The sequence below is a fragment of the Globicephala melas genome, chromosome 13 (genome assembly GCF_963455315.2).
Source record: "Globicephala melas chromosome 13, mGloMel1.2, whole genome shotgun sequence".
NCBI classification, from domain to species: domain Eukaryota; kingdom Metazoa; phylum Chordata; class Mammalia; order Artiodactyla; family Delphinidae; genus Globicephala; species Globicephala melas.
The window spans coordinates 37,458,661-37,483,631 of NC_083326.1; the positions used below are offsets into that span (position 1 = coordinate 37,458,661).

At 51.4% G+C, this 24,971-nt stretch overlaps 1 protein-coding gene across 50 annotated transcripts in view; it reads left to right on the forward strand.

Moving 5' to 3' along the window:
* Positions 1 to 2,948: 2,948 nt before the first annotated feature.
* CELF4 (CUGBP Elav-like family member 4) overlaps positions 2,949 to 24,971 on the forward strand; it is a 299,281-nt gene continuing 277,258 nt past the window's right edge. For 30 of the 50 annotated variants that reach the window (XM_060310654.1, XM_060310666.1, XM_060310656.1 and 27 more), the window contains exon 1: positions 2,953 to 3,502. In XM_060310654.1, coding sequence (XP_060166637.1) covers positions 3,217 to 3,502 — 286 coding nt within the window. In that variant the 5' untranslated portion in view covers positions 2,953 to 3,216. Of the gene's footprint in view, positions 3,503 to 24,971 lie in introns of all 50 variants that reach the window. The other 20 variants (XM_060310646.1, XM_060310648.1, XM_060310650.1 and 17 more) reach the window with 4 other exon arrangements.

A 24,971-nucleotide genomic window follows, 5' to 3' on the forward strand; every position in this document is an offset into this window, starting at 1 on the left:
GCCCTGGAGGGAGTTGGAGCTATACCGCATGGAGGAGTCTCTGCGGGTGTCTGAAATAACCAGATGCCCCCTTTCAGTAACAACTCGACTCTCCCACTCACTCCTGCCCAGGGGTTGCTTTTATTTATGTATTGGCAATTATTATTATTAACTAAACACCTGTGAATAATTTACCTGAACCTGGGGGGAAGGAGTTGAGGTGAGGTCAGAAAGAAGTGGATGTGAACCTCAGCCCCCTCCCCTGTGCAGGTCCCTCTTTTCCCAGCCCCCCTCAGCTCACTTTCTTTACTTCCCCTTGTCCTCACTTCACTTTGTGGGGAGGAGGAGGCAGGGAGAAGAAGAGACCTCAAGGAGGAATTACTCTCCTAAACTCCCCTGTTAAGGCAGAAAGTACATTCCACTCCTTTGTGAGATTCTGGGAGTTAAGTGTCCGTGCCACAGGATGACGTTGGAAGAGATGTTTTGAACAAAGTTATTGGCCTCTGCTGTCCTGTGGGAAAGGGGAAGAGGGGGTCTAAAGCCGAGTGGGTGTACATACACACAGACACACACACACACACACACACACACACACACACACACAGGCAGAGTGTGGATATAAACAGGGTCTAGGTACACATCCACAATGCATCCGCGCAAGCACCCACAATCCTGACGAGACATATGCACACACCTCCCAGCCACCAGCTCAAACCGTCTGTGTGCCTACCAGGGACATGCTGCCTTATTACAGCACTTCACAGGCACACCAAGCCTACAGCCACATGGCAAAGAAGCTCTGTGTGTGAGTTTCAGTTCCATTCCTCCAGCTTGGGTTTTTCTTAGACCATCAGATAACACTGGATAACGGAAGCCCTGAACCGAGTTATGAATCAACTATACTTACACAGGATTCCATCGAGCAAAGGCAGGAGTATCTTAAAATGAAAGGATGAAGTTCCACATATCTCAGAACTGTACTTGCTGTTTGGTTTGGACCCTGGATCCTCGGGGAGAGGTGACCCGGGTGCGCTCGGGGCCTGGGGCAGCGGAACCTCGGGGCCTCCTTGGGCCTCCTCCCGGCGCTGGAGAGCTCGGCGTTGTGGCTGTACCAAAGGAGCTTGGTCTCAGGTTTCAGGCAGCTAGGGTCTCATTTCTTTAAATAAAATTTTAAACATGATGTTGTCTAGTAACATCACGTAACCCGAGGGCAAGGAAAGAGAAACCCAAAACACCGGAAAGGGGCCGGTGGCGACCAGGACAGGGTCAAGCCAGCAGCTTTGCCCTGCAACCCGAGAGGGAGCAGGCGTGTTATTTTAATTTGCCCGGAAACCGAGAAGAGGCTGCCCTAGAAACGCAAATGTGGGAGAGCAGGGATGCAGGTAAATATCATTAAAAGGGGAATCTATCTACTCTCCCAAGCCAAGTTCACCACCAGCGTTCGCCCCCAGAGGCGGGGCTGCTTGAACCCGGTTCCCGCGCCAGCCACTCCCTCTCCCGCGCAGCCGACGTTCTGGCCCCGGTGGGCCTGATGGGGAACCTTACGGAGTCTGGGCTGGGCGGCCGGGACCCTTTGCTCTCGCCCGCAGACGTGACTCCCAGCCTCGCACTTTTGGAGCGGGAGGTGCTGCAAACGAAGCCCGAGGGGGCAAAGCACGCAGTAGGAGTCTGGGTCCGGCCGCAGCCCGGAGAGCGATTTGGGGGTTTTATTTCTTTGATGGTGAATTTAGAAAAAAAAAAATTTTTTTTTTTTCAATTTGAACCAGTAAAGCAGACAAGGGCAAAAGCAAGCCAGTCCCTCGTGCTGGCTCACCGGCCACCGCGCCCAGAACCTGCCTGCTTCCCAGCCGGGAGAGCGGGCCGAGGCGCCCGGCTCCTACCTTCCTCCCGCCAGCCGCCTGCCGGTCCAGCCGCCGCGCTTTGGGGCGGGGAGGCCGTCCGGGACGGAATACCCACCTCCAGCCTTCGCGGGCGGGCTGGGACGAGGGTCGGGACCCGACTCTCTACGCCCCGTGTCCCCAGCGCTGCCCAACCGCTCCCCAGACCCGTCCTCCCCAGGTAGCTCGGGTGGCGGTAGATGCCGTGCGGGAGGGCGAAGATTTGGGGCTGCTCTGGCAGGTTGGGGATGCGAGGAGGGAAAAAGCAGAGAAAGACAGTGAGAGCGCGCGCGAGAGAGAGCTCTTGTCTACAGATTTATCCACATAACATATATTTATGTAGCATTTTTTTCTCTCGACACTGATCAATGCGCACTCGGATCGCTGGGCGGACTTCCTCCAAGCCGGCTCGCTTTTTCAAGTCTAAATAAAGGGAACCAGATGGGAGAAAAAAAGCGCCCATTCCACCTTCGCCGCCGCCCCGCCCGCCGTCCCTGCCTTTGCTTCGCCCGCCTGGCGCTCTAATAGAGCGCAGCTCAGGGGATAACGCCCCCCTACATACCCACACGAAAATGAAAATCAATGTTTTTTTAAAAAAACAAAAAGTTGCACCTGCTGCTATTACAAAAAGAACCCCCGAAAGGCAAAGAGGAAGCCAGCAGCCCCGTTCCTAACTGGCACCCGCTCCCCGCGGCCGCCGGGCCCGGAATCTCAGCACCTCCCGAAGAGCCATGCGCCTGGCGCTATTTATAGCCGGGGGCCGTCTCGGACTGTACCACCGCTGCTCGCCGGGGCCGCCGACAGGGGAGGCGCGGCGGGGCCGGCGCCGCCCCACGCCACCCTGCTCCAGGCCGCCGCCCGCCGCCGCGCTGAGCCCCCCCGCCTTAATCTCGCCCTCCCGGCCCCGCGCCCCCCTCTTCCGCGCGCGCACACTCGCCGCCCCCACCCCTGGTCTGACTGGGAACTTGAACCGGTCCAGCCTGTTTAAACGCAAAGGACAGAGATCCTGTCTGTTCAATGTAAAAAAAAAAAAAAAAAAAAAGAAAAAAAAAGAAAAAAAAATCTGATCAGACCGAAAGAGAGAGAGAGAGAGAGAGAGAGAGGGAGAGAGGGAGAGAGAGAGAAGAGAGGGAGGGAGAGAGAGGGGGGAGAGGAGAGAGAGCGCGAGCGTGAGCGAGCGAGAGAAGAGAGGAGAAAGAGAGAGAGCAGAGAGCGAGAGGAGAGCGAGGTGTAGAGAAACCGAGGGGGAGAGAACCCGAGTGTGTGTATGCGTGTGCGTGTGTGAGCGCGAGCGAGCTTGCGAGGGAGAGGAGCGAGAGAGTGCGAGCAAGAAAGAATAAAAGGAAAGAAGATTTTCTCTATGTATATAAAGATGGCCACGTTAGCAAACGGACAGGCTGACAACGCGAGCCTCAGTACCAACGGGCTCGGCAGCAGCCCGGGCAGCGCCGGGCATATGAACGGATTAAGCCACAGCCCGGGGAACCCGTCGACCATTCCCATGAAGGACCACGATGCCATCAAGCTGTTCATTGGGCAGATCCCCCGCAACCTGGATGAGAAGGACCTCAAGCCCCTCTTCGAGGAGTTCGGCAAGATCTACGAGCTTACGGTTCTGAAGGACAGGTTCACAGGCATGCACAAAGGTGAGTGCACCTTTCGCTCCCAACTTTGCCGGGGAGAAAGAGCGGGCGGGCGGGCCGATCGGCCAGCGACGAACGAGCGAGCGGGAGACGGCGCGAGAGGGAGCCTCGGGCGGACGCCGAGGAGGGAGGCGCTCCGGCAGCAGAGACCGGGACTGGGGTGCGTGGGGAGCTGTTCGCCGGGGCAAGGCTGGGTTTTGGGCAAAAAGCTGATAGACGCGCTTTCGTGGGGAGAGAAGCGGGAGCAGAAGAAGAAGAGAAAGAGAGAGAGGATCGAGGGGAAACGGGGCTTGGATTTTTGGGTACAGCGACTTGAAAGACTGGGATGGGGACGTCTGCACCGGCCGAGCCCGGGACGCTGAGCAGACTGGCGGGCTCTCAGCCGGCCGGGGACCAAGGGTGCTGTCCATCGCCGTGGTGCTGAAATACTAAGCGGAGGTGGTTTTCTCCTTCTCCGCTCCGGGCCAGAGTAGCAGGAGCGCAGCCGTCTAAAAAGAAGAGAGGTGACAGATTCAAAGATACATTTTTTTTATTTCGCTATCAATTTAACAGTAAACTCTCCGTGTCGAGCTGTGTGCCTGAATAATCCGGTTGTGGTGCGAGTGGCGGAGGAGGGGGGTTAGTTGTTTGAAGGAAAGGGGGACAAAACCTAAGGTAAGAATTAGCAAAGAACCAGCCATCCCCTGGGTGGAGTGGGGGGGTCAGGGAAGCCTGGATGATCCCCTCCTCCAGAAAGCAGGGCTTCGAGAAAAAAATCTGTGTGTGAAAGATATGCATTTTGGAGGGTGTATCCTAAATTATCCCACACTCACCATGCAGAGAGGTTTATAGTACATCGTTTCTTTCCCTTGAAGCAATCATTACTAGTGAGTGCTTGGAGGAGGGGGAAACAGAATGATCAAAGAATTAAAACCCAGCAACTTTTTAGGAAAGTGGTCATGGGAATTGTCTGCAGCCTGCCTGTTTTCTCCTTGTTTTATTATCTTTAAGGCAGAGCCCCAAACGTGTTCAGTTGTAGAACGTGTGTGGGTGGCTGGTGGGTGACGAAATTAGCCCAGTGCTTGCTCCCTAACAGTAATGTATAGGATGTGCAGCGGGAATTAATCGGGGCTGGAGCTGTGTAGGCAAGTTAAATGCTTTCTGAGAGAGATTGATCGTCAGGCAGAGAAGGAGCATTGGGCTAAGGAAGTTGTAAGGGATGTGTATGGACGTTCCGTTTTTAATAAACAGTAGTGTGGAGAGCTGCTGAAGATGCTGTGTTAGAGCTGGTGGTTTAAAAGATGAAAACACACACACGCACATGCACACCTACCCACACACAGAGGGCAGCCTCATCCTTGGCCACAAATGGGCTATGAACAGAGCTGATCCTCCGGCACATTAGGTGCAGAGCGCGGAGCTGTCTGGTTCTCTAAGCAGCAGTGGTTTTCACTATCACAGCCTCCCTCCTTCTTCAGCCCTCCCTTCATCCGAATACTAAACAGAGCTCCGAACTCTTCATAGTTGGAGTCCCAGAGAGCAGTTTTTATTGGCTTTAGCATCTTCCAGCTTGCCTGCTGAGGAGTAAATCTTAAAGTTAATGGCATGTTGAGTAGCACAAAAACATAGCAGAATGGAAATATACTGGGTTTGCTGGGGTGGGGTGAGGGTGGGAGCTGTAATGGAGAGAGAAACCAACCTTTATTCGATATGGAGAAAATGTCTGTTCAGAAGAGAAACTGGAAAGGTGGAATGGGGAGGCAGTCTTCGAAATAATATCAGTTTCCCCCTTTTTCACCCTCCTTCTCAAGTCAACCATATCTCTGTAGTTTTTCCCTTTCCAATCAAGCTCCCTAGAAGCTAATCAAGGTTTGTATTAAACCTTTGTCATTTTAATATGTCCCCAGATTTTAAAATAGCAATAATGAAAATTAAGAAGCAGAGGTAGAGAAATACTTTGCCCATCTTAATGATAGGTTCTTGTGGGGATTTGAGATTTTAAAGTTTAAAAAAATCAGTATCCACTAGAGGCAAAAAGACAGTTGTGAAGAACTGAGCTTCCTATGAGATCTGGGTTGGAGCACTTTATTTGCTTCTTTATTCCAAATGAAGATAATCTTAAACAATATTCCTCGGTTTCTTCTCACGATCGCTTGCTAGTATCATCACTCTGTTTCTGATGTTTTGGGGGCTCCCTTTTACTATAGCAAAGATGTAGAATTATCATCATCTGCATCAGCGAGGTAGAGAAGGTTAAGATATAGTCGCATCGTATGTATCATACCATATATATGCATACACATATCTGGCGAGGATTCCTATGACAAGCAAAACTTCATTTTCTAAATAATTCCTCCTCTAAACTGGCTCAGTCAGGGGCAGGCAGGCCCGTTGGCTCTGGAATGCTGGGTGCTTCATTGTCAAAGCTCACCCTTCAGAGCCTGAGCATATTTTTTTTTTCCTATGAAACTTCCTGCCTCTCCATCCCTCAGATTTTTATAGGCAAGGTTGTCCCACAATGTCCCTAACAGTGCTTGGAAGCTCTGAGAGAGCTGAATAAATGAGACAGTTTCTGAGGCCTGGTTTATTCATTCCTAGAAGAGTTTGAACTCCTCCTTCAGTGATACCGCCTGATTTATTAGCTAATCCTGATAAAATAAGCTTCCGGCCACCTTAAAAAATTACTTGCTTGCCATTGGTGATTAATTACTGTTTAGTCAAAAGCATGATGAGGCTTGAAGAATGAGGGTTGCATTTGACTTCTAGATTTCCCCCAAGTCTAAATTATAACATGAGGCTAGGGATAGAAACGTGCCTTTGTTAAGCCTGGTTTCGGGGTATATTTGTGGCTTTTTCTTTCCCCTTCTTGAATTTCTAACTTCTAATGAATCATACTGGGATAAAATTGAGAGACATGACAGGATACTGGCCTTCAGTGTGGATGGAATACATATGCTACTGGTTAAAAAAAGAAGAAAAAAAATAAGTAAAAATTAAATTAAGTACATGAGATTTCAGGTGGGTATCCATTTGTTGGCCACCTGCCATTTCTGGTAACTAAAGAAGGAAACAGTTCTAAGGGTTAATGGAATACCTGCCATGCGTAGAGTGAACCTTAAAAGGCAATTACTCCAGTCAAATTGGGAGTCTGGAGGAGGGAGTAGGTGTGTGTTGTGGAGAAAACCCGGCCGTATCGGAGAAAGGCTGTTGGGCTGGGGAGGCAGCAAATAGCAGTTGTGGACTGGCGTGATTACCGTAAAGGTAAATTCACCCCCTGGAGAACAGAAGGCAAATGGGTAGGGGGAGATCTGGGCGCTAGGCAGAGAGAGAAAGAAAGGAAAAAGCCCAGAACAATTTGAAGAAACAACACCTAAGGAAGAAAACCCAGTTTAATGCAAACTCTCCCGGCTAACTCAGAGTCTCCTTTTCTCCCCCATTAGAAGCACTTCGAGAAAGATTGTTTTTCCAGGCTCCAAAGAGAAAGATATTAGGCTATTGATTAAAGAAGAGAGAGGCAAACTCCCAGGGTATCAGCAGAAGTGAACTGAGGACGAATTTTGCCCCTTCTTATAGAATTTTTCTCCTTTGGAGAAGGAAACAGGTCATCCACTAGTCTAATTCTTCCCTTCTATCACTTTTTATTTATTTCTATTTTATTCCTTGTATTTCCTGAAAAACAAAGGCAGTGACTGAAAATACGTACACACACACACACACACACACACACACACGACTGCTAACACACACACACATACACAGTTAGTGGATCACACATGAACAAGCCAAAATCCATTCATAACTTTGGTCTTATCTAGCAGGATAGGAGGCAGCAAAGACTGAGTTACTGGGAGACATAAAGACTAGTGCTCTCTGGATAGCCATATTATAATGCATTATCTTTAAAGTCATTTAAGTCCAATTTAAGTGGTATTTAGTATAATATTTATGAATTAATGTGATCTAAGCATAGGGCTGTCCCCAAAGGTTTAAACAGCCTTTACTACTGATATGTGCTTGTTCCCGGAGCCTGCGATGCATTTTAATCTAAACAGCTAAGTCCTCATCACAGTCCCTCTTGTTAACCAGTCAGAACAGATCTGTGGCCTGGATAACCACTCTGCATTGAGATTTTCCCCTGCTGCATGGAGGAAAATCTACTCTAGTGGCAGCCCAGGGGCTCCCAACCCAGGAGCCACAGCTTCAGGGATGTCGGGCCCTCATAATTTCATACTACATCCAGAGGGAGGGTGGGGACAGAGTAATGGAACCTTCTGTGCTTTGAGCTCTGGAGAGTATATCATTTAGAAATATACTCATCGTCAGATGCACAACCTCTCATTTCAATGGTATCTGAGTAGTAAATTCCTCAAGCCCCTTGATTTGGGGTACAGCTGGGAGAAGGCGAAAGGGCAAGGGTTATGATTATGTTCGGGTGATTTGTGACCATCTTCATAAAATTATGTCTGGTATTTTTGTGTAAGAGGTAACAATTCTCAAAACATCGAGTTTCTGCCACTTGACTTCAGCTGAAAGAGCTCATTGGTTTTTTTTGTTGTTTTGCCTTTTTTTTTTTTTTTTTTTCCTGAGATAGGTGAATTAAAGCTAGTGAGGTTCTATCTGATTTCTGTTTTCAAATGAGTCTAAGAGACAGGGAAGCCGAAGTATCAGCATGGGCATCAGCTCAAGTAAGATGAACCTTTAAAAACTACTCGGAAAAATAAAAATTCAGTTCTGTCCAGGGAAAAACACTAGCAGAATGGCTGGACACACACCTACAGCTTTTAAAAGAAAGATTTGCCTTGTGAGACAGAGATGTGGAAAATGAGATAGCTGTAATAAGAAGAAAAACATTTAAAAATAAGTTTCACTAAAGAAAATTAGCAATAGTAATTGTTGCAAAGTTAAAATAAACCTAAACCACTGCCCCCATTAAAAAAAAAAAAAAACCCTCCAAATTCCAGACGTTGATAAGTATCCTATCTAGGAGCAAAGAAAAAAACTATTGGGAATTGATTAGTTTATTTAAGACGCTGGTGGTTATTTGCTGGTTGTGCATGATTTCATTTATCTTTTAAACAGACTTCCCGAGAATTGACACACATACACACACACACACACGCACACCACACACAGAGATAAATCAATATGCACATGTGCACGTATATGCATCCATGTGCAAGCATGACTAAGCGCATCCCACACATATGGGAACCAGAGCTGGCCTAGATTTTACTGCAATTCAACAGGGAGATGTTAACACTCTTTCTCCCCCACCCTGCCCCACTCAGCTTTAATGGGGAATTCTAGATGGGGTTGAAAGAACCCCCTTGGCATACTTTCACTCTCTCCACCTGCTCCAGTTGGCTGACGTTTGTGACTTCTCAAACAAAAAACAAAATAAAACAAAAAGAAAAGCATTTCTTGAATGAAGTCATAGCTTTAAAACAACCCAAAGAAAAACAATTACAAACACGTATGCCATAGATATGCAAACGTCCCCTCAGTTCATGCGTATTGTAAAGTTTTCAGAGTGCTTTCAAAGAGCTGATTGCTGGGGGGCTTTCCTGATACCCAGTGATCTCAGCACTCTCCGGTGACTCGAGCAAAGGCCATTATCGCTGTCATTATTATTATTATCATCATCATCCTCATTATTATAATTTATAGACCAGGATGGGAGAGGAGCTTCTGAGTGATGCCTGAGGAGATATCCAAAACACCCACTCTTTGGTTGAGAAAAGAGCTGGTCTCACTTGCTTCTGATGGATTTAGGAAAAACACTGCACAGCTCACACCTTCCAAGTCACCAGAGGGTGGTCAGTTTCCAAACTGACCCAGGAGGGATCTCAGTATAGAAGATTTGGAATGAGTACTCTGTAGAGGAGAGGAAGATGCAATAGAGAATGAGGCCCAACATCGTAGGCAGAAAAAAGGAAAACTGAAAGTTGGAAGGCCAAAATGCCAGCCGCAAGCTGGGATCACTGGTTGACAGTGGCTGAAACTGCAGCAGCTTCTGAACTTGGAAGGGAAATCCCATGTGACATGCTGAGAGAAGAGCTCGAGGGTGTGAAAATCTGTGTGTGTCTCTGGGTACTGGAGGGTTGGGGGAGGGAAGATGCTGCAGCCTGCGTGGGTGTTGGTGTGAGTGCATGCGTGTGTGTGTGTGTGTGTGTGTGCATGTGCGCACAGGGAAGACATGACAAATTCAAGTGTCGTGGAGATGATGTTAGGGGTAGTTTCATCTTGCAAGGCTATATGTGTGATCAGGGAGATGGTTGATGAAGAAAAGAGGAGAATGACGCTGTCCTTGTGATTATGTACATGCTCCACCTCAGAACTCGTGGCTTGGATTTGTCAATGATCTAAGTTCCAGTGTGGAGGCGTGCTCTTGTTCATCTGCCTGATAGCCCCACTCAGAAGTCCAGGTTGGGGAGAGGGTTCATCTCCCCCCACACATCACTCTTCAAAGGCTTGCCCACTTCTACTCACCTACTGACTCATTTTAGAAATGACCTTCCATCCGAGATCTAAGTGGCCAGCCACAGAGCCCAGCTCTCTGCAGAGATCATTCCCTCCACTCTCTGCATTCCCTACTCCACCTGCTGCCACTTGGCATCCCTGTCCAACTTTTCTTTTGTAGTGCTTTCACACATACACACACACACACACACACACACACACACACACACACAGACATACACATACAGGGGAGTTGACCGAGTCAGTCCAGCTAGGCCCTGGCAAGCAAAGGACTGCATTAGCCTGAATGCACACAGGGGTGGCAGGGACCTGGTGGCCCGCCTTTTGGGCTCTCTACAAGGAAATCACATCCTCTTCCTCTACTTTTAACTTTTCTGCAGGCCTTCATATACACATATTCTCCAAGAATCACAGAAGGCATCTAATTCTGCCCAAATAGCCTAGGGAAGGGGCACAGAGCCCCCAGCTTAGTTGGAGTCCTTTTATGCTCTTCCAACTCCCTCTTTTCTTTTTTCTCCTCGCTATTTAAGATGCCCTCGAAAACCCACAGTGGGTCTGAAGAGAAAGATACATGTTCCACTTGGCAACGTGAGGGTATGGTTAAAGATGCCAGGGCAAGAGGACGATGATGGGGTAGAAACGGTGGCAGAGGAATTCCCAGAGTTGATGTGCTTGCCCTAAGGGCTTCCTCCATCTCCACTCATCCAGTTTCCAGTGGCCCCTGGATGGGTATAAAGCCGAAGATACAGCTCTGCCCACAGAAACCAACAAAGCAGCCAGGTGGGCAGCCCCGGGGTAATTGCCCTCCTTTCTGTGTCCCTCCGGGCGCAGAAGGGGATGTGTTCAGGACCAAGGAGTCACAGGGCTGCTCCCCTTACACTCACTCCACCTTTGGTTTCCCTTATCCTCCCTTGTATATCTCCCCTCCAGCATAAGCTGACTGACACTCAAATGAAGCAATTCCCAGCAGCTCAGCTCAGGAGCAAATCCTACGTGGCCATCTGCAAGGTGTAAATAAATGGGTGCCCTCGTGGAGACAGACATAGTTCTGGTTCCGTGAGGATGGAAGAGCCAAAAATAGTGATCAAAGCTCGGGAAAAAAAAAAATTGATAATGAGCTGGCCTCCAACAAGAGTTTAGTTGACGGAGACTTCTGAAGGCCGGCTCTGGACAGCGCATAAAACTGACCACGCTGTTACTTTATTGCAATACACTCTGCTTTAATTAATTAATCACCTTTGTTAAGAGCTGCTCCAGATCAAAGGTTTCTGGATACTTAGCAGATCTTACTAACAAAGCCCCCATGCATTAGGCTATCCTACTGCTCACGGTGAGGCAAGCAACCTTCCTTCCCATTTTCTTTCCTCTTAGCTGTGGCTTCTTCCTCTTTGTTAAAGATGAATGGATCTTATCGCACAGCCGTTCTGTCCTAGGATGGGGACGGTGAGGGGTGTTGCCCGCTGAGGGCATGGGGCTTCCTCTCAGCAGCTGTTTCTAAAATTACGTGACTAAGACTTGGTTCACCTTCAAATCTATCTGGCTGAAATGGGGAGTGTCAATAGAATAAAAACAGAGCTCATGGAAATGCAAGAGACGTGTGTATGTGTGTGTGTGTGCGTGTTTGTGTGTGTAGGCACGTGCACAAGCAAGTATGTGCACATCCATATAAATATTATGGGATCAATACATTTCACATCCGCTGCCCACACCTCTTAACTTCTCCCTCCTGTCTCTTGAGCACCTGCGCTACTGTCGTATTTCACTCTGAGAAATGCTCGGAGCTGAAGCGTGCATAGATGATGCTATATTGAACCAAGCCATTGTTTGGATTCGGTTACGGAGTCCGGGTACGCATTGAAGGATGGTCCTCGCCTGGCGTAGGTGGTGCCTAAAGAATCTACTTCTCAAGATATGACAGGAACCTCACTCTCTAGAGTCCCCAAAACCTACAAACTGACGGGTGACTTACTTGCAAGCAACCCTTGGAGTCATTCTAGGAAGATTTGAATGCCATACGTGGCTGTTTGTTCATTATTCTAATTTAATGATGCAGTCACACCTAATTAATCCATGTCTGGTTTATTCACACACTAAGTCTGAGGATCCAAAAGATCTCTCTAGCTAGCTGGCTTCCCTTTACAGGGGCGAGTGAGGGGGCTCCCCCGGCAAGTGAGCGTGTCCGGGTCCAAACAGGAACGGATCACCGTAGACAGACTTGATGAAGGCGCTGTCCACCCACGTAGGAATGACAGCAGTTACAGAGATGACAGCAATCAGAGACTAGCGACGAGATCTGTGTGCCTGTGTGCACACACGTGAGCACACAATGCATGCATTCTACCAGGGCAACCTTCAAATAGGCAACGGGCCACACCCCCAGTGTGTACAAAACAACACGGCCTTATGGAGTGTCAAGCATTCCTATGATTGGGAGTTTCAGTGCAGAAGGTTGTGAGACTGAGCTGAGTCAAACTCCCCTCTCTGGCCTGGAGAAAGCCGAATGCATTGCTGCCGCCGCACAGATAAAGAGACTGAGGCCGGGAGCAGCAAAGTGCAGTCTGCAGCGTGGCCCTCAGCGGACCTCCCCATAGCTGCTTCTGGCCATACCGCTCCCAGTGAGTGCTGCCTCTTGCCTGGCAGGTACATTGAGAGAACAAGGATCAACCTAATAATATCCTTATAAAGCCAAGCCTCCTGTGCTAGTCCTAGGAGACAAGAGGCATCCAAAGATCAAACACTACATCACAGTGTATTTGTAAGCACTCTCTGATACAGCTACCTCCCTATAATGCTCTAATTGACTATTTGATCAGCTCTAAAAGGCCCGGTGTTCAAGACAGACTCACACACATTCACACACTCACACACATACCCTCACCGCACAAGCACACGCATGCAGTCTCTCTCTTGCACACAGCACTGTACCCACACCAGTTCATCCAACAAACGTAGATCTGCACAGGAGACGCTTGACGTTGAGTGAAATCACACACCTGAGATCATACATGCCCTTCCATTAATGGGCTTATCAATAGCTCTTAAAGAAATGTGACAGCCAGCCCAGAGTGATTCAGTTGTATGGACAAAGGTCAGCATATAGATATCCATTATTAATAATATCAATATCTTGGTTGACCAATATAACCAGAAACTGTATCATGTCGCTGCTGATGGGCAAGTCTAGGAGGACTCCTCTGCAAGAGCAGGAAATTATGCCCATGTAAAATTAATCATATTGACTGGTTCTAAGAATATACGGAGAGGTGAAGATGTTGAGAGCTCTTTCCATGGTGGGAAAGGGGGACCTTGTTCCCAGAGGCTCCCTGGTCTTGAACCCTTGGAAAGCACCCAGGAAGGAGGTGTCTACCAGGGCAACCTTCAAATAGGCAAGAGGCCACACCCCCAGTGTGTACAAAACAACACGGCCTTATGGAGTGTCAAGCATTCCTATGATTGGGAGTTTCGGTGCAGAAGGTTGTGAGACTGAGCTGAGTCAAACTCCCCTCTCTGGCCTGGAGAAAGCCGAATGCATTGCTGCCGCCGCACAGATAAAGAGACTGAGGCCGGGAGCAGCAAAGTGCAGTCTGCAGCGTGGCCCTCAGCGGACCTCCCCATAGCTGCTTCTGGCCATACCGCTCCCAGTGAGTGCTGCCTCTCGCCTGGCAGGTACACCAAAAAGAACGCTTTCCCTCATCCGGCCTCCGCTTTCCAGCGGGGTGAGGTAGAGGAGAGGTGTTCTCTGGACAGGAAAAGAAAGAAATAGGATCCCCTAACCATTATCCACCCAACATATCCACATCTTTCTGTCAAATCAATACTTGGCATGGCTTGGTCTCACCGGATGGGGCACAGAGAGCATCCCTGTACCCGCTGTGTGAAGAGGTCTATCTCTGAGGGGTGGTGTGAGCCTGAAGCAGCATCCCCAGTTACAGGGCTGGATATTGGCCTCGGGGGGATGTCAGTGTGCACCCTTTGCAGCTTAAAGGTCCCAGGAAGAAAGGCACCCAATCCCATCAATCATGTGACTGGGTTCTTGAGACCGGCAGAGCCAGGGTCTTTTCTTGTCAGCCTTGTTGGTCAGGTTGGTATGGTCTGGACTGTAGAAGGCCGTCGCTCACTCAGTCTCACCTCCAGGCACAGTGAGCAGGAAGGAAAGGGAAGGCCATGTGTCCTTGGCCTTGGAATTGTTGTCTGGCATGCCCCTGGCCTCTCATGGCCTTGCGCACTGGAGCCCAGCTCAGGCTGTTCCTGGTCCTCCTTGGCCACGCTGGGCAGCACCTGATCAGGTGTTCTGAGGGAGAAGTGGACAGCAGAGACTCCAGTGGCCGAGGGCTTGGCAGAGAGAGACGGAACAGAGCAGACAATTTGGATCATTTATTTTCTCTGTTCCCAGAGCCTGTGCAGGTAGCTGGAAGGGAGACTGCCTTAGAGGCAAGGTCCCCTGGTGTGGTGATGATGGACGATAGGAAAGGAACTGCTAAGGTGCAGGGGAGATGCCTTTGATGTAAAGGAAGGAGAGGAAATGGTCCCTGTGGCTGGGGTAGGAGCACTTGGAACTCAGCAGACAGGCCACCTGCCTCCCCCTCCTGGCCTCTGGCACACTCAGAGTCCCTCCAGACACTTACACCCAGCCCTTGGGACCAAGGGCCTTGGCCAGTCTCTGTTCCCTCCCCCGTGCTAATGGCCCAGCCTTGTTAGCTGAGGCTACCTTGGACAGTTCCCAGATCTCTGGACTTGCCCACCACCAGGGCCCAGACTAGTCATGGCCACAGAGGTGTTTGGGGAGGGTGTACCCTCCTGGTCCACAGAGCCACACCGCTGCCTCGACCCCAAAGGCCTGGGTCTAAGGAACTCTAGGAGAACAGCCCAAAGCCAAGAGGCTAGGACCCTCCTGTAGACCCTTTCCCTACCTTAGGGAGGGGTCCCCAAACTGTGCATGTGGAGGGGCTCCCCTCTCCTCCAGCGGTTGCCTGCCCTCTGACCATGAGAGGGAGAACTTCCTACTCTCAAGCAGGACCCCTGAAGCCGAGGCGCCGCTCCTGCCGCAGTCCTGGCTCGGTGTCCAAACCTCTCCCGCACACCACTCCTTACCCCTACAGGACAAGGGGGGCACTCCTCTTACGCATGGGAGCCCCGTGTAGGAGTCGGCTGCATGGGACCCTGAGCCCAAGCCTGGGACACCAGCAAAACAGCGCCAAGATGAAACAAGAGAGGAGGATCAGAAGATCCAGAAAGTATTGTAGTTCAGTATGCAGGTGCGTTTGGTTTCATTTCAAAAATGAATAATTCGTGTACGGTTTAGTACGGATTTTATTCTTCATTCCCTGTGTTGCGGCACCAGAATCTTTTCTATACTTAGGGGTCTGACATGGGTCCAACTCCAAACTGTTATATCCCTCAGCTTTTGCAAAGGACTCTCCAAATGCCCCCAGAAGGCACACACGCACACTCAACCCTGTGCCTGACCACCCGGGCCTGGGCACAGGATTGATTAGTTAGTGATCATTTGGCACACCTGCCACCCAGGTCCAGCTGAGACCCCAGGGCAGCAGCTCCAGGGCACCAAAGTTCCGTGGGCCATCGGAGTGAGAGGCACAGAGCGGGAGAGCCACCACTGGCTTATTTCCAGGCTTCATTTTCTCTTGCAATTTTTAAAACTCTTTTTCTTAAAAACTGAGACCTCCGCTTTGCTCTCATCTTGATTATTTCAATAAGTAAATTATTAGATTTATTTTAGAGTCAATTCTGTTGTTATTGTGTGGGGCAGGTTTGAAAATCCACTGGAATAAGAAGTAAAGGGTGAGGCCTGGGGCTGGAAGGGACGAGGCAGCCGAGCAGGTCCCCAGAGAGAGGAGAGGAATGCAGATAACCGGGCGGTGTCTCGGCCGGGAAAGCGCTCCCGAAGGCAGCGGTGAGCAGCCACTCCACAGCCCAGGTCACAGTGGCAGGTAGCTGGACGGGAGGACAGGAGCAGAGGCCCAGGCGGTGGCCGCAGAGCTGCAGCTGGGGGCGCCAGGTTCCTGCTCCCTTCTGTGCGAGACCCCCGTCTGCGACTCACACTGTCTCCAAAGCCTTGGTTTGTTTCTCCCGAGTTTCTCAAGTTTCTCAGCAAAACATTAACCCTGAATGTTCTGACTTATGTCAGCTGAGCCAGGCTGGTCCACAACAGAGGCCACAGAGCCGGGAAGAGAGGGTCCCCCAAGGCTGGCAGAGGCAGGAGAATCCGGCTGGGGCAACAGCAGGGGAGTCATCGACCCAGCTGCAGTCTGCATCTAGGGCATACCAGCCCCATGCGGAGAGCAGGGTGCCATGCCTACCCCCATGGGGCAGGGCAGCCTTCTGCAAAGCAGAGAGCAAGTGCAGCATTCCAATCTGATGGGGGAGACACTCAGGGAAGACCAGGGTGGGGTGGGGGCAGAAACACGCCTCCCTCAAGGAGGCAGATTCATGTGCGACTCAGGTGCCCTGAGGGTCAAGTCCTCTCCTCGGAAGGCGGGAACCCACTATCACCACCGAGAAGATCTGGGTGTGCTAGGAAGCATCAAACCCACAAATATAAGACTACCCAATGCGAATGTCCTGTGTGGGGAATGAAGGACCCCCCCCCCAAAGAGGAGTAATCAGATAGGGGTACCAGCTTCCGGCCCAAGGGGCTTGGCCCCAGGCTCCCAGGTAGAGAGGGTGGCAGAAGCCCGGCTGGGACATGGGAACAAGGCAGAGCAGAGCCCGGAGGCTAGCTTGCTGCTGGCCTGCTTGTTTTGTTTCGTTTCGTTCCATTATGTTTCGTTTTTGTCCCACTGCAGTAAAGTCTTGTTCTCAGGCTGGTGGATAAAGGAATTTCTCACTTTGAATAAATTTTGACCTACCACCGGCCCAGCTGAGAGAGAAGAGTTGGGTGCAGGGGTAGGTGGGTGGGTTGCAGGTATGTCTGAGGAAGGTGGTGACACACATAGGACCTGCAAGGACAGGCCTCACCTTCTTTGGGGCTTCAGTGTCCTTCAGCTGTGCGAATGGCAGCCCACTTGGGCTGAGAGATTACTCGTGGAATATTTCAACTCGTGCCCATGTTCCCTGTCACCTAGTCAGGCATCCAGACTGTCCCCAAAGCTTACTCAGCTGAACATCCCGAGCAGTAAACTGGGTGTTTCTAGAGGTGGGAATCTCTCCCTGGCCCTCTGCCCTTCCTCTGTGCTGGCCCCCAGTTCAGGAGTGGCTGCAGGAAGCCAAGCAGTGGGTAAAGCCCAGGACAGCATTTCCTGCGGTGACACTGGTCTTGTGGCTGGAAGAATCTTGGCAGTTCCCAGGAAGAACCACTCCCAGTGTGGACAGCACACCCGGGCAAGGGTGTCAGGCTCCCTGGGCAGCCTGTTTACTGCATGGGAGCAATTGGGGGTGCTTCCTCCATCTCTGGGAGAGAAACCCAGCCCAGAGAAGCAGGAAGAGATGAGCTGATCTTTAGGGCCCCGAACACAGGAGTGTTTGTGGCCAACTCTTTAGCGGAAGGAAAACTCCCCTCGTTCAGGCCTTCCACAGAGCTTGACCCTGCAGCATCTTCCTGACCCCTGGGATTTCTCAGCGGGGGAGCAGAACTGGGCCCCGTCACGGAGCTGGAGTCCTCCAGTGCCCCCCCCGCACCTACTCTACACTCCCCCGATGCCCCCTGGCCCCAAACCCCAAGCCCCAGGGCTCTCAGGGCACAACGGTCCCCAACCCAAATGACCTCCCTTTCCTATCCCTTCCAAGTCCTGCCCCTTGCTGATCTGACAAATCAAACTGGGCAGATGCGTCCCTAGCGGCTAATGGACACTAATGAGTTACCGTCACTGGTGACATGTGCCTCGTACAGGGACCTTTTAGAGCCCAGGCCATAACCCAAAAAACATCTCTCGTGGTGGGATTTCTGGCACAAGCCAAGCCAGAGGGAGAGGCCGTGAGGCTGGGAGGCCTCTGGCTGCTCCCTGGGCATGGGCCCGCCTGGCCTAAAGCTGTGTGGCCAGGACATGGACCACCCCCTCCCACGCCACAGGACCAGATGAAGCAGGCAGCGGAGGGGCTCAGACCCTGCCTGTCTCCCAGCAGGGCCGGCGCACCCAGGAGGCTGCCAAGTCAGAGGTCTAATCAAATATTAAACACAGTCAGTAAACTTAAACCAGTGCCGTATCTGAAGCGCCGAGTCCCTTCCCGAGAGCAGCCCAGCTCCAGCTCAGGGACGTTGCCAGGTCAGCTTTGCCTGGGTGCAAGGCTGGGGGCTTCTGGGCCCATGCCCCATGGTGGGCAGGAAAAGGGGAGACACACCGGGACCGTGGCAGGGACGGAGGCTCATGGTTTTTCTCCTCCATTCTGTTATTCATTTCCTCTGATTTTTATCTCATCTCTCCTGATTGTCCTGGTGAAACTTAATAGACAAAGTGAATTTTTATTACATCATCAATATAATCTCCAGCTAATCAGCAGACTCGGGGGCCACCGCAAGCCCTACAGCTCCTCATCTGGCTTCATAAATAGTAGGGACAATCGCTGCCAAGCGTGACTCCTCCACCTCCTCCCAAGAGGCTTTCTCCCCACTGCTCCCCTTTCCCAGACCTATTCTTGGGGTTTCTGCCTTCCCACGGATCCCCCCCACCCAGTGGGCCACATTGCCGGTCGATGGAGATATCTTCCCCATTCGTATTTTTAGTTTTCTCCCTCCCAGCTTCAGCTGTTAAAATCACAAATCTGGGGCTCGTGTTTTGAATGCCAAAATAGCCTAATGTCGACTGATTTTGATTCTACTTTCCTCTGTGCTCAGAATATGATATGTCATAAGATATTACATAATCCGATAGATCACAGTATATACTCTAAGTCACGTTATATACCAAATTAAGTCATATATTTTACCGTACCTGTATAACCTATATACCAAAGGTGTTTTGGTCATTTAAAGTCAGATCTTGTATCTTATAGACTGTATCATACATGTTAAATTATATATTTCATTTGTATTATAGTATGCCTTCCATTTACATAGCATTTTAATCTGTAAAGGGCTTTCTTGTCTATTACCTCTTTCATCCCTATTGCAACCAGGTACAGTTGATACCTTTTTTATAAAGAAAAATGGAAAAGGGATCATGAAGGAAAATTACAACCTGGTCAGATCCTGCCAGGATACAGCAGAACGGCTCAGGCTCAGAACAGATGCCGGCGAGCCAGGGAAGGGGCCTGGGCGAACCAGAGGGGGCAGAGGCCTGGCCGATGGCCAAGTAGGCAGATTCCTGGGGCCTGGCCTGGGCAGCCCCTGGCCAAAGGGCAGCGATGATTTAAGGAATGTATGATTGGTTTGTCTGTTTCACCACCAACCTGCCCAAAGTTAAAGGTGAAACTGAGTGTATCTTCTTGGGAGACTGAGCCTGTTCATTAGCTCAGGGTGTCTGCTCCCCTGCTCTCTGGGGCCACACCACTCTGCTCTGCAGTGGTTTGGATTTGGGGAAACCAGCAATCATCACTTAGAGTCAAATCCCATAAATAAGGTGGGTGACAAGGCTATTGAATCTGACCTTGGGTGTCCACACCCCCGACTGTTTGAAGGAAGGGGGAATCAGCTCCTTGCAGGCAGATCAGAGCCAGCTCTGGGAGGCGCCGACCACCCTTCACAAAGTCTCCCCTCTGATTCCTGTGCAAAAGTCTGCTTGTTCACATCTGTCCAGCAGATGAGCTGCATGCATCAGAGGGTCTCGGGAAAGCCCCTTCTCTCTGGGCCTGACAGTGCAAGGGAGGCCTGGATCCTCAGAGGGGCCCCTGGGAGCAGGCAGTGTTTGGCGCTCTGGACACTGCCTGCTTGCAGAGGTGGCTGGTGCACGAGGGATGGAGCTGGACGCCTGGTCCTCGCCCTGCCCGGCCCTCTGGCTCAGAGTCTCAGCTTTCTCCTCTCTAGAATCACTGCGGTGACCCCTGCTCACCCCACCTCTTAGGGTCATTGTGAGGATGGAATGAGCTAAAAGGAGGGAAAATGAGGTGTAAAAGTTAAAATCTCCAGGGCCATTGTCACGTATTGAGTGCCAGCACCCCCATCAGAACACAGAGAGCTCTGAAAGTCCTGCTCACTCAGAAATAGGATGCTTGGGCTGACATCAGGATGGACGGGAGGGAATATTGACAAAGCACCTACTACATGGCGTACACGTAGGACTCTTGCTTATTTTATCTCATCAAATCCTCGTGACAAAACTGCGACAGAGATGTCACTGTGCCCCTTTGAATGCCACAGGAACAGAAGCTTGAAGAGCAGGAACTCGACGGAGCTTACGCGCTATGGAGACGCAGAGCCAGAATTTGCAACCATATTTGTCATATTCTCAAACCCCCCACATTTCCATGACTGCAGCTCCCTTTATGGAAGTAAATAAAAAGATCACCTCTTCCATCGCCGTCATTTTACGGATGGGGATACTGAAGCCCTGTGACATTAAAAGCTAATGTTTTCTTAAATTATCCCACACCACATTTTACAGAGGTTCTGAAAACACACACACACATACACACACACACACACACACACACAAGTACATATACACATTACAGACACACAGAGATAACTCACATAAACATACCCTGTTACAGACACACACACATGTATAGACACACAAAGAAACATATACTCACAGACACACATAGGAACACACTCACATAAGGACACTCAGATACCCATGTACACAAGCACACACCCCCAAAAATATAGATATAGCACACACACATAAACACATTTCACAGACACAGACATGCAGAAACATACCAAGTCACACATAGACACACACAGACATGCACACATAGAGGTACACACACAGACATAGATGCATATACTCACACAGAAGCACACACTCACACACCAGACCTCAACAAGGCTTAATTAACCGTAAGGCCACAGGCACAATTTAGCCCCATAACTCTTTAGAAGGAGAAGCAAAACCAGCTGGTTTAGAGAAAGGGATGACAAGGGCCCAGCTTGGAGGCAGGGAGGGAGCCCAGTGGCCCCCGCAGCTCACCTTTCAGCCTTAGGCCAGGGGCCAAAAGTCATCTCGCCAGCGCCTGTGTGGCGCGGGAGCCCCGTAAAGGTCAAGGCCAAATCCTCGTTAGAAATCAGCAAATCTCCAGAAGGCATTTGCTGCGAACGCTCCGTCTGCATTTGTTCTTCCACATCCACCCCCAGGATCCTGGCCAGGTTTCTGCTCAACTGACCAAGACCAAAGGAAGGTCCTGGAGAAATTTGGGGCAGGCCTTCCAAGGACCCCCCAGCCCTATACATCTGTCCTGGGCAGATCTAGTACAAGTAAAGCCAGGCCTGTGACCAGAAGAGGCACCTCCAGGAAAGAGTGACTGGAAGGGATGGGACGACAGGTGTAGGTTTGCAGCCCATCTGTCCTGGAGGCCAGCACTCGGGCTGCCTCCTCTGTGGCTCCTAGCGCTGAGGGAGGATGTCTTCCCACATCGAACCTCTGCTGTTCACCCAGGCCTGCCCCTGGCCTGCAGGGCTCCTGTCGGTCTATGGGACCACACTTTACCCAGGCTTGGCAGACAAAGTGGCCCTGTCCATCTGTATTAAGAAAATACATACACGCACACGCACACACACACACTACATGGAGCAAAGGGTTAGCAATGATGCAATGACAAGGAGCTCATCAGAGAATGGGAAACATATGGTTTTCTTTAGGATAAAATCCTGAGGGTTTGGGAATGAGTCCACTAAATGTTCACCTCCTGAAGGACGAACAAACCATTTGGAAACTGAGACTTTCCTGGGACAATGGGGTGGGCTTGCTCTGCCATGCACGGACCTGGGCCGGGTGTGTTGGATATGAGATGCTCTGGGCTGCCCTGGGAGGTGGTGTGTATGTGTTGCCCCGTCCCACGTGACCCTACTGTGCTGATGGGCCGTGAGGGGTGAGGCTCCGTGGGCAGCTCTGGGGACCATGGAGATAGATATGAACGGCCACGGCGTGGCTAGCTGCTGGCACACGGTGAGTCTATTCAAGGCATGCTGTGTGGATGCGTGTCGTCTCCTTGTGTTTGGCGTTACTGTGTCCTGTGAGTCTCCTGCATGCTTGTACACGTATGCTGATGTTGTATGGGACATGTGTGCGTGTCAGGTACAGGAGAGCAGTGATTTCTGCCCTGGTTCTGGAAAGGGATGTAAGGGAGCAGAGGAGGCTCTTGCTTGTTCCTGCACAGCTGCAAAGCTCCCTCATCCTGGGACCTGCTACCCAGGTGGGTCCCCCCTTTCTCTCAGCCCAGGGGGATCTCATGCCAGAAACGCCTCTGCCCCCATCCTGAAGCTCTGGGTCTGAGCAGAGCTCTGGGATCTGGAGCCCTTGCCTGTAGCCTCTGTGAGAACAGTGTGTGTGTGTGTGTGTGTGTGTGTGTGTGTGTGTGTGTGTGTGTATGCACACACACTGCCTCCATATAAGCACACTGCAATCTCAGCTGGGGAGGCCCAGGCAAGGAGCCGTGTGGACGTGTATGCCAGAGGTGCTGAGGGGACGCCGGCGTATGGGGGTTGTCAGGGGCCCAGGTGGGCCAGTTTCTAAGTTACAGATTGTAAGTCTATGACTAGAGTTTCTACCAAGTGCACGTGAAAAACGGCAGAAAAGATGGGTCCAACTCCCTGGGCGGGCACTCTTGAAGTTCCCTGCAAATGTGTGTGAGTGGGGGGGGTCTCTCGAGGAGCCTCTGGCCAGGGTGTGGGAGAGGGGTGGGGGAAGGTCTGGGGGAGGCAGGGTCCCACACACGTATTGTATGGGCAGCCTGAGTGGGTGGGACGCTAAGGGAGACTGTCCTCCAGAAACCTCGCTGCTTTCGTGGATGCACGGCTGGGCCATCTGTGGCATTTTTCTCACATTCTGCCCACAGCTTCCCCTGGGAGATGAGAAAGAGGAGGTCGGGACTCCTCAACTTCCGGGTAGCCCTGCACACCCAGCTCCTCTCGGAGACAACCGAAAGTGTGGGGCTGTGTGTGTGTGTGCGCGCGTGTGTGTGTGTGTGTGTGTGTGCGCGCGCGTGACAGACAGAGACAGAGACAGAGAGGGCGCTTGCGGGGAGGGGCAGCAGCTATGGGAAGAGAGAGGGCCCCCTCCCCACTGCCTCCATCTGGGTGGGAGCAGATGGTACTCAAACTCAACCAGCCCAGAGGCAGGGCTTGGAAGCAGTGTGTCCTGAGGGAGGGACAGCGCAAAGGAGGCCAGGGTGAGGTTCCCGGGAAATGCTCCCAGGCTGAATGCATCTCTGCCCTCCCGGATCTGTCCTCTGTCCAGGCACCCAGGGTCCCTGAGCCCTGCCTCGCGTCTAGCTGCAGGGTCCCTGTTCCTTTGCTTCATCTCTGGGCCACTTGAGGCTGATCCAGCTCCTGGGGTGCAGACATGAAGGGCAGGCTCTTCCTAGGTCTGACCCCGGCGTGAACTCACTTTGCTCCGAGGCCTGGCAGGAGAAAAGCCGTCCTACCTGCCGCCATGGGTTCTAAGGTCTTGGGCTCATCAGGAGGGAATCACCATGCTGGACTCAAATCCAGGGTCGTCATCTGTGCTTTGCCTGAAACATCCTCAGCAGGTAGCCCCCAGGCACACAGAGCCCTTAGGTGAAATCTGCCTTGTTTTCCCGCAGCCGAGGACAGACCCTGACCCTCCCCTGCCTTTCCTAGGTCCCCTGTGTCCAAATTCCCTGGAAATCTGATGAGAAATGAAGATCCTGGCCTCTGCCTCAGACCTTGGAACTCCCAAGGTTTGGGACTCTGCAGCTGGAGAACAGCTCAGCAATCTCCAATGCCTGGTCCCCAGAGCCGCCCGGTAGCAACCCCCAGCCCCATGGTCAGTACCCAGTCCAGATTGTTGCTCCCTCCTGATTCAAAGCTGGACACCCTCCCAGCATCTCCTAACTTCCTGCACCCTGCCTCATGGCCCCCGGGGTGCAGCCTTCTTCCCCAGGGGAATGACCTCCTGCGCAGCCGGGACCACAGGATCACACATAAATCCCCCTCCTCAGGCTGCCATCGTCACTGCCAGAAACACACGTCTTTCCCACCAGTAGGAAGGGGTTCTGACCTCACACTCTCACATTTTCCTCTCACACACTCACACGCGGGCGCACACACATTCACACACAGATACACATCCAGACATACAGATACGCACAGGTGCATTGACAAACACAGAAACACTCACACACACACAGACACACATACACACAGATACACACATGGGTTACGCTATTCTGTTCCCAGCTGCATGGAGTCATGGCTGTGCTCAGCACCTCCCATGGCTTTCCAGGCCGCATTCAGAGGAAGGTGGTGTCTCCAGAGGTGGCCAGGGTCTGTGAGACAGACAGTCCTGAGGTCAAACCCCACCTGTTCCACAGACAAGATGTGTGACCTTGGGCAAGTCACTTTACTTCATGGGCCAGCCTCAGTTTCCTCGTCTTGCAAATGGGAACATACAAACTGTCTAAATGGGTTTATTTGGAGTATGAAATGCAGTAATCTAGGCAAAGCAGTTAGCACAGTGCCTGGAACACGGTAAGCCTGAGATGAATTGTAGCTGTATAATAAGTGAAAAAGAAAAAGAACTGATAGAATTCCCATCCCGGCGACTCGCCTCTGGCCTTGCTGCTGTTGCGCTTCCTGGGAGATCAGTTCCAACTGCACCTCTGCTCAGCTGTGCCTACCCAGTGCACCTCTTCCCTCTGCCTCCCCCAGACCAAAGCCTGTCCCTTTGCAGAGACCGCGCTGAGCATCTTCCAGGAAGCCTCCTACAGCAGCAGCTTGAACCTCCCACCCAGGGCCTCAGACCCACTGCGCCGACCTGCTGCCAGTGTGTGTCCATTCTGGGTCCATCCGGCCTCTCCTTCCCCCGTGAGCTCCCCACAGACGCCCCTGCGGGCCTCGGCTGGACACACCTCAGGCACAGATCCATGGTGGCCACCTTCACTCACCTAGAGGGACAGTCACTCTGGCCCTGGCAAAGGCCAGTTGCTTTTTTAATATTAA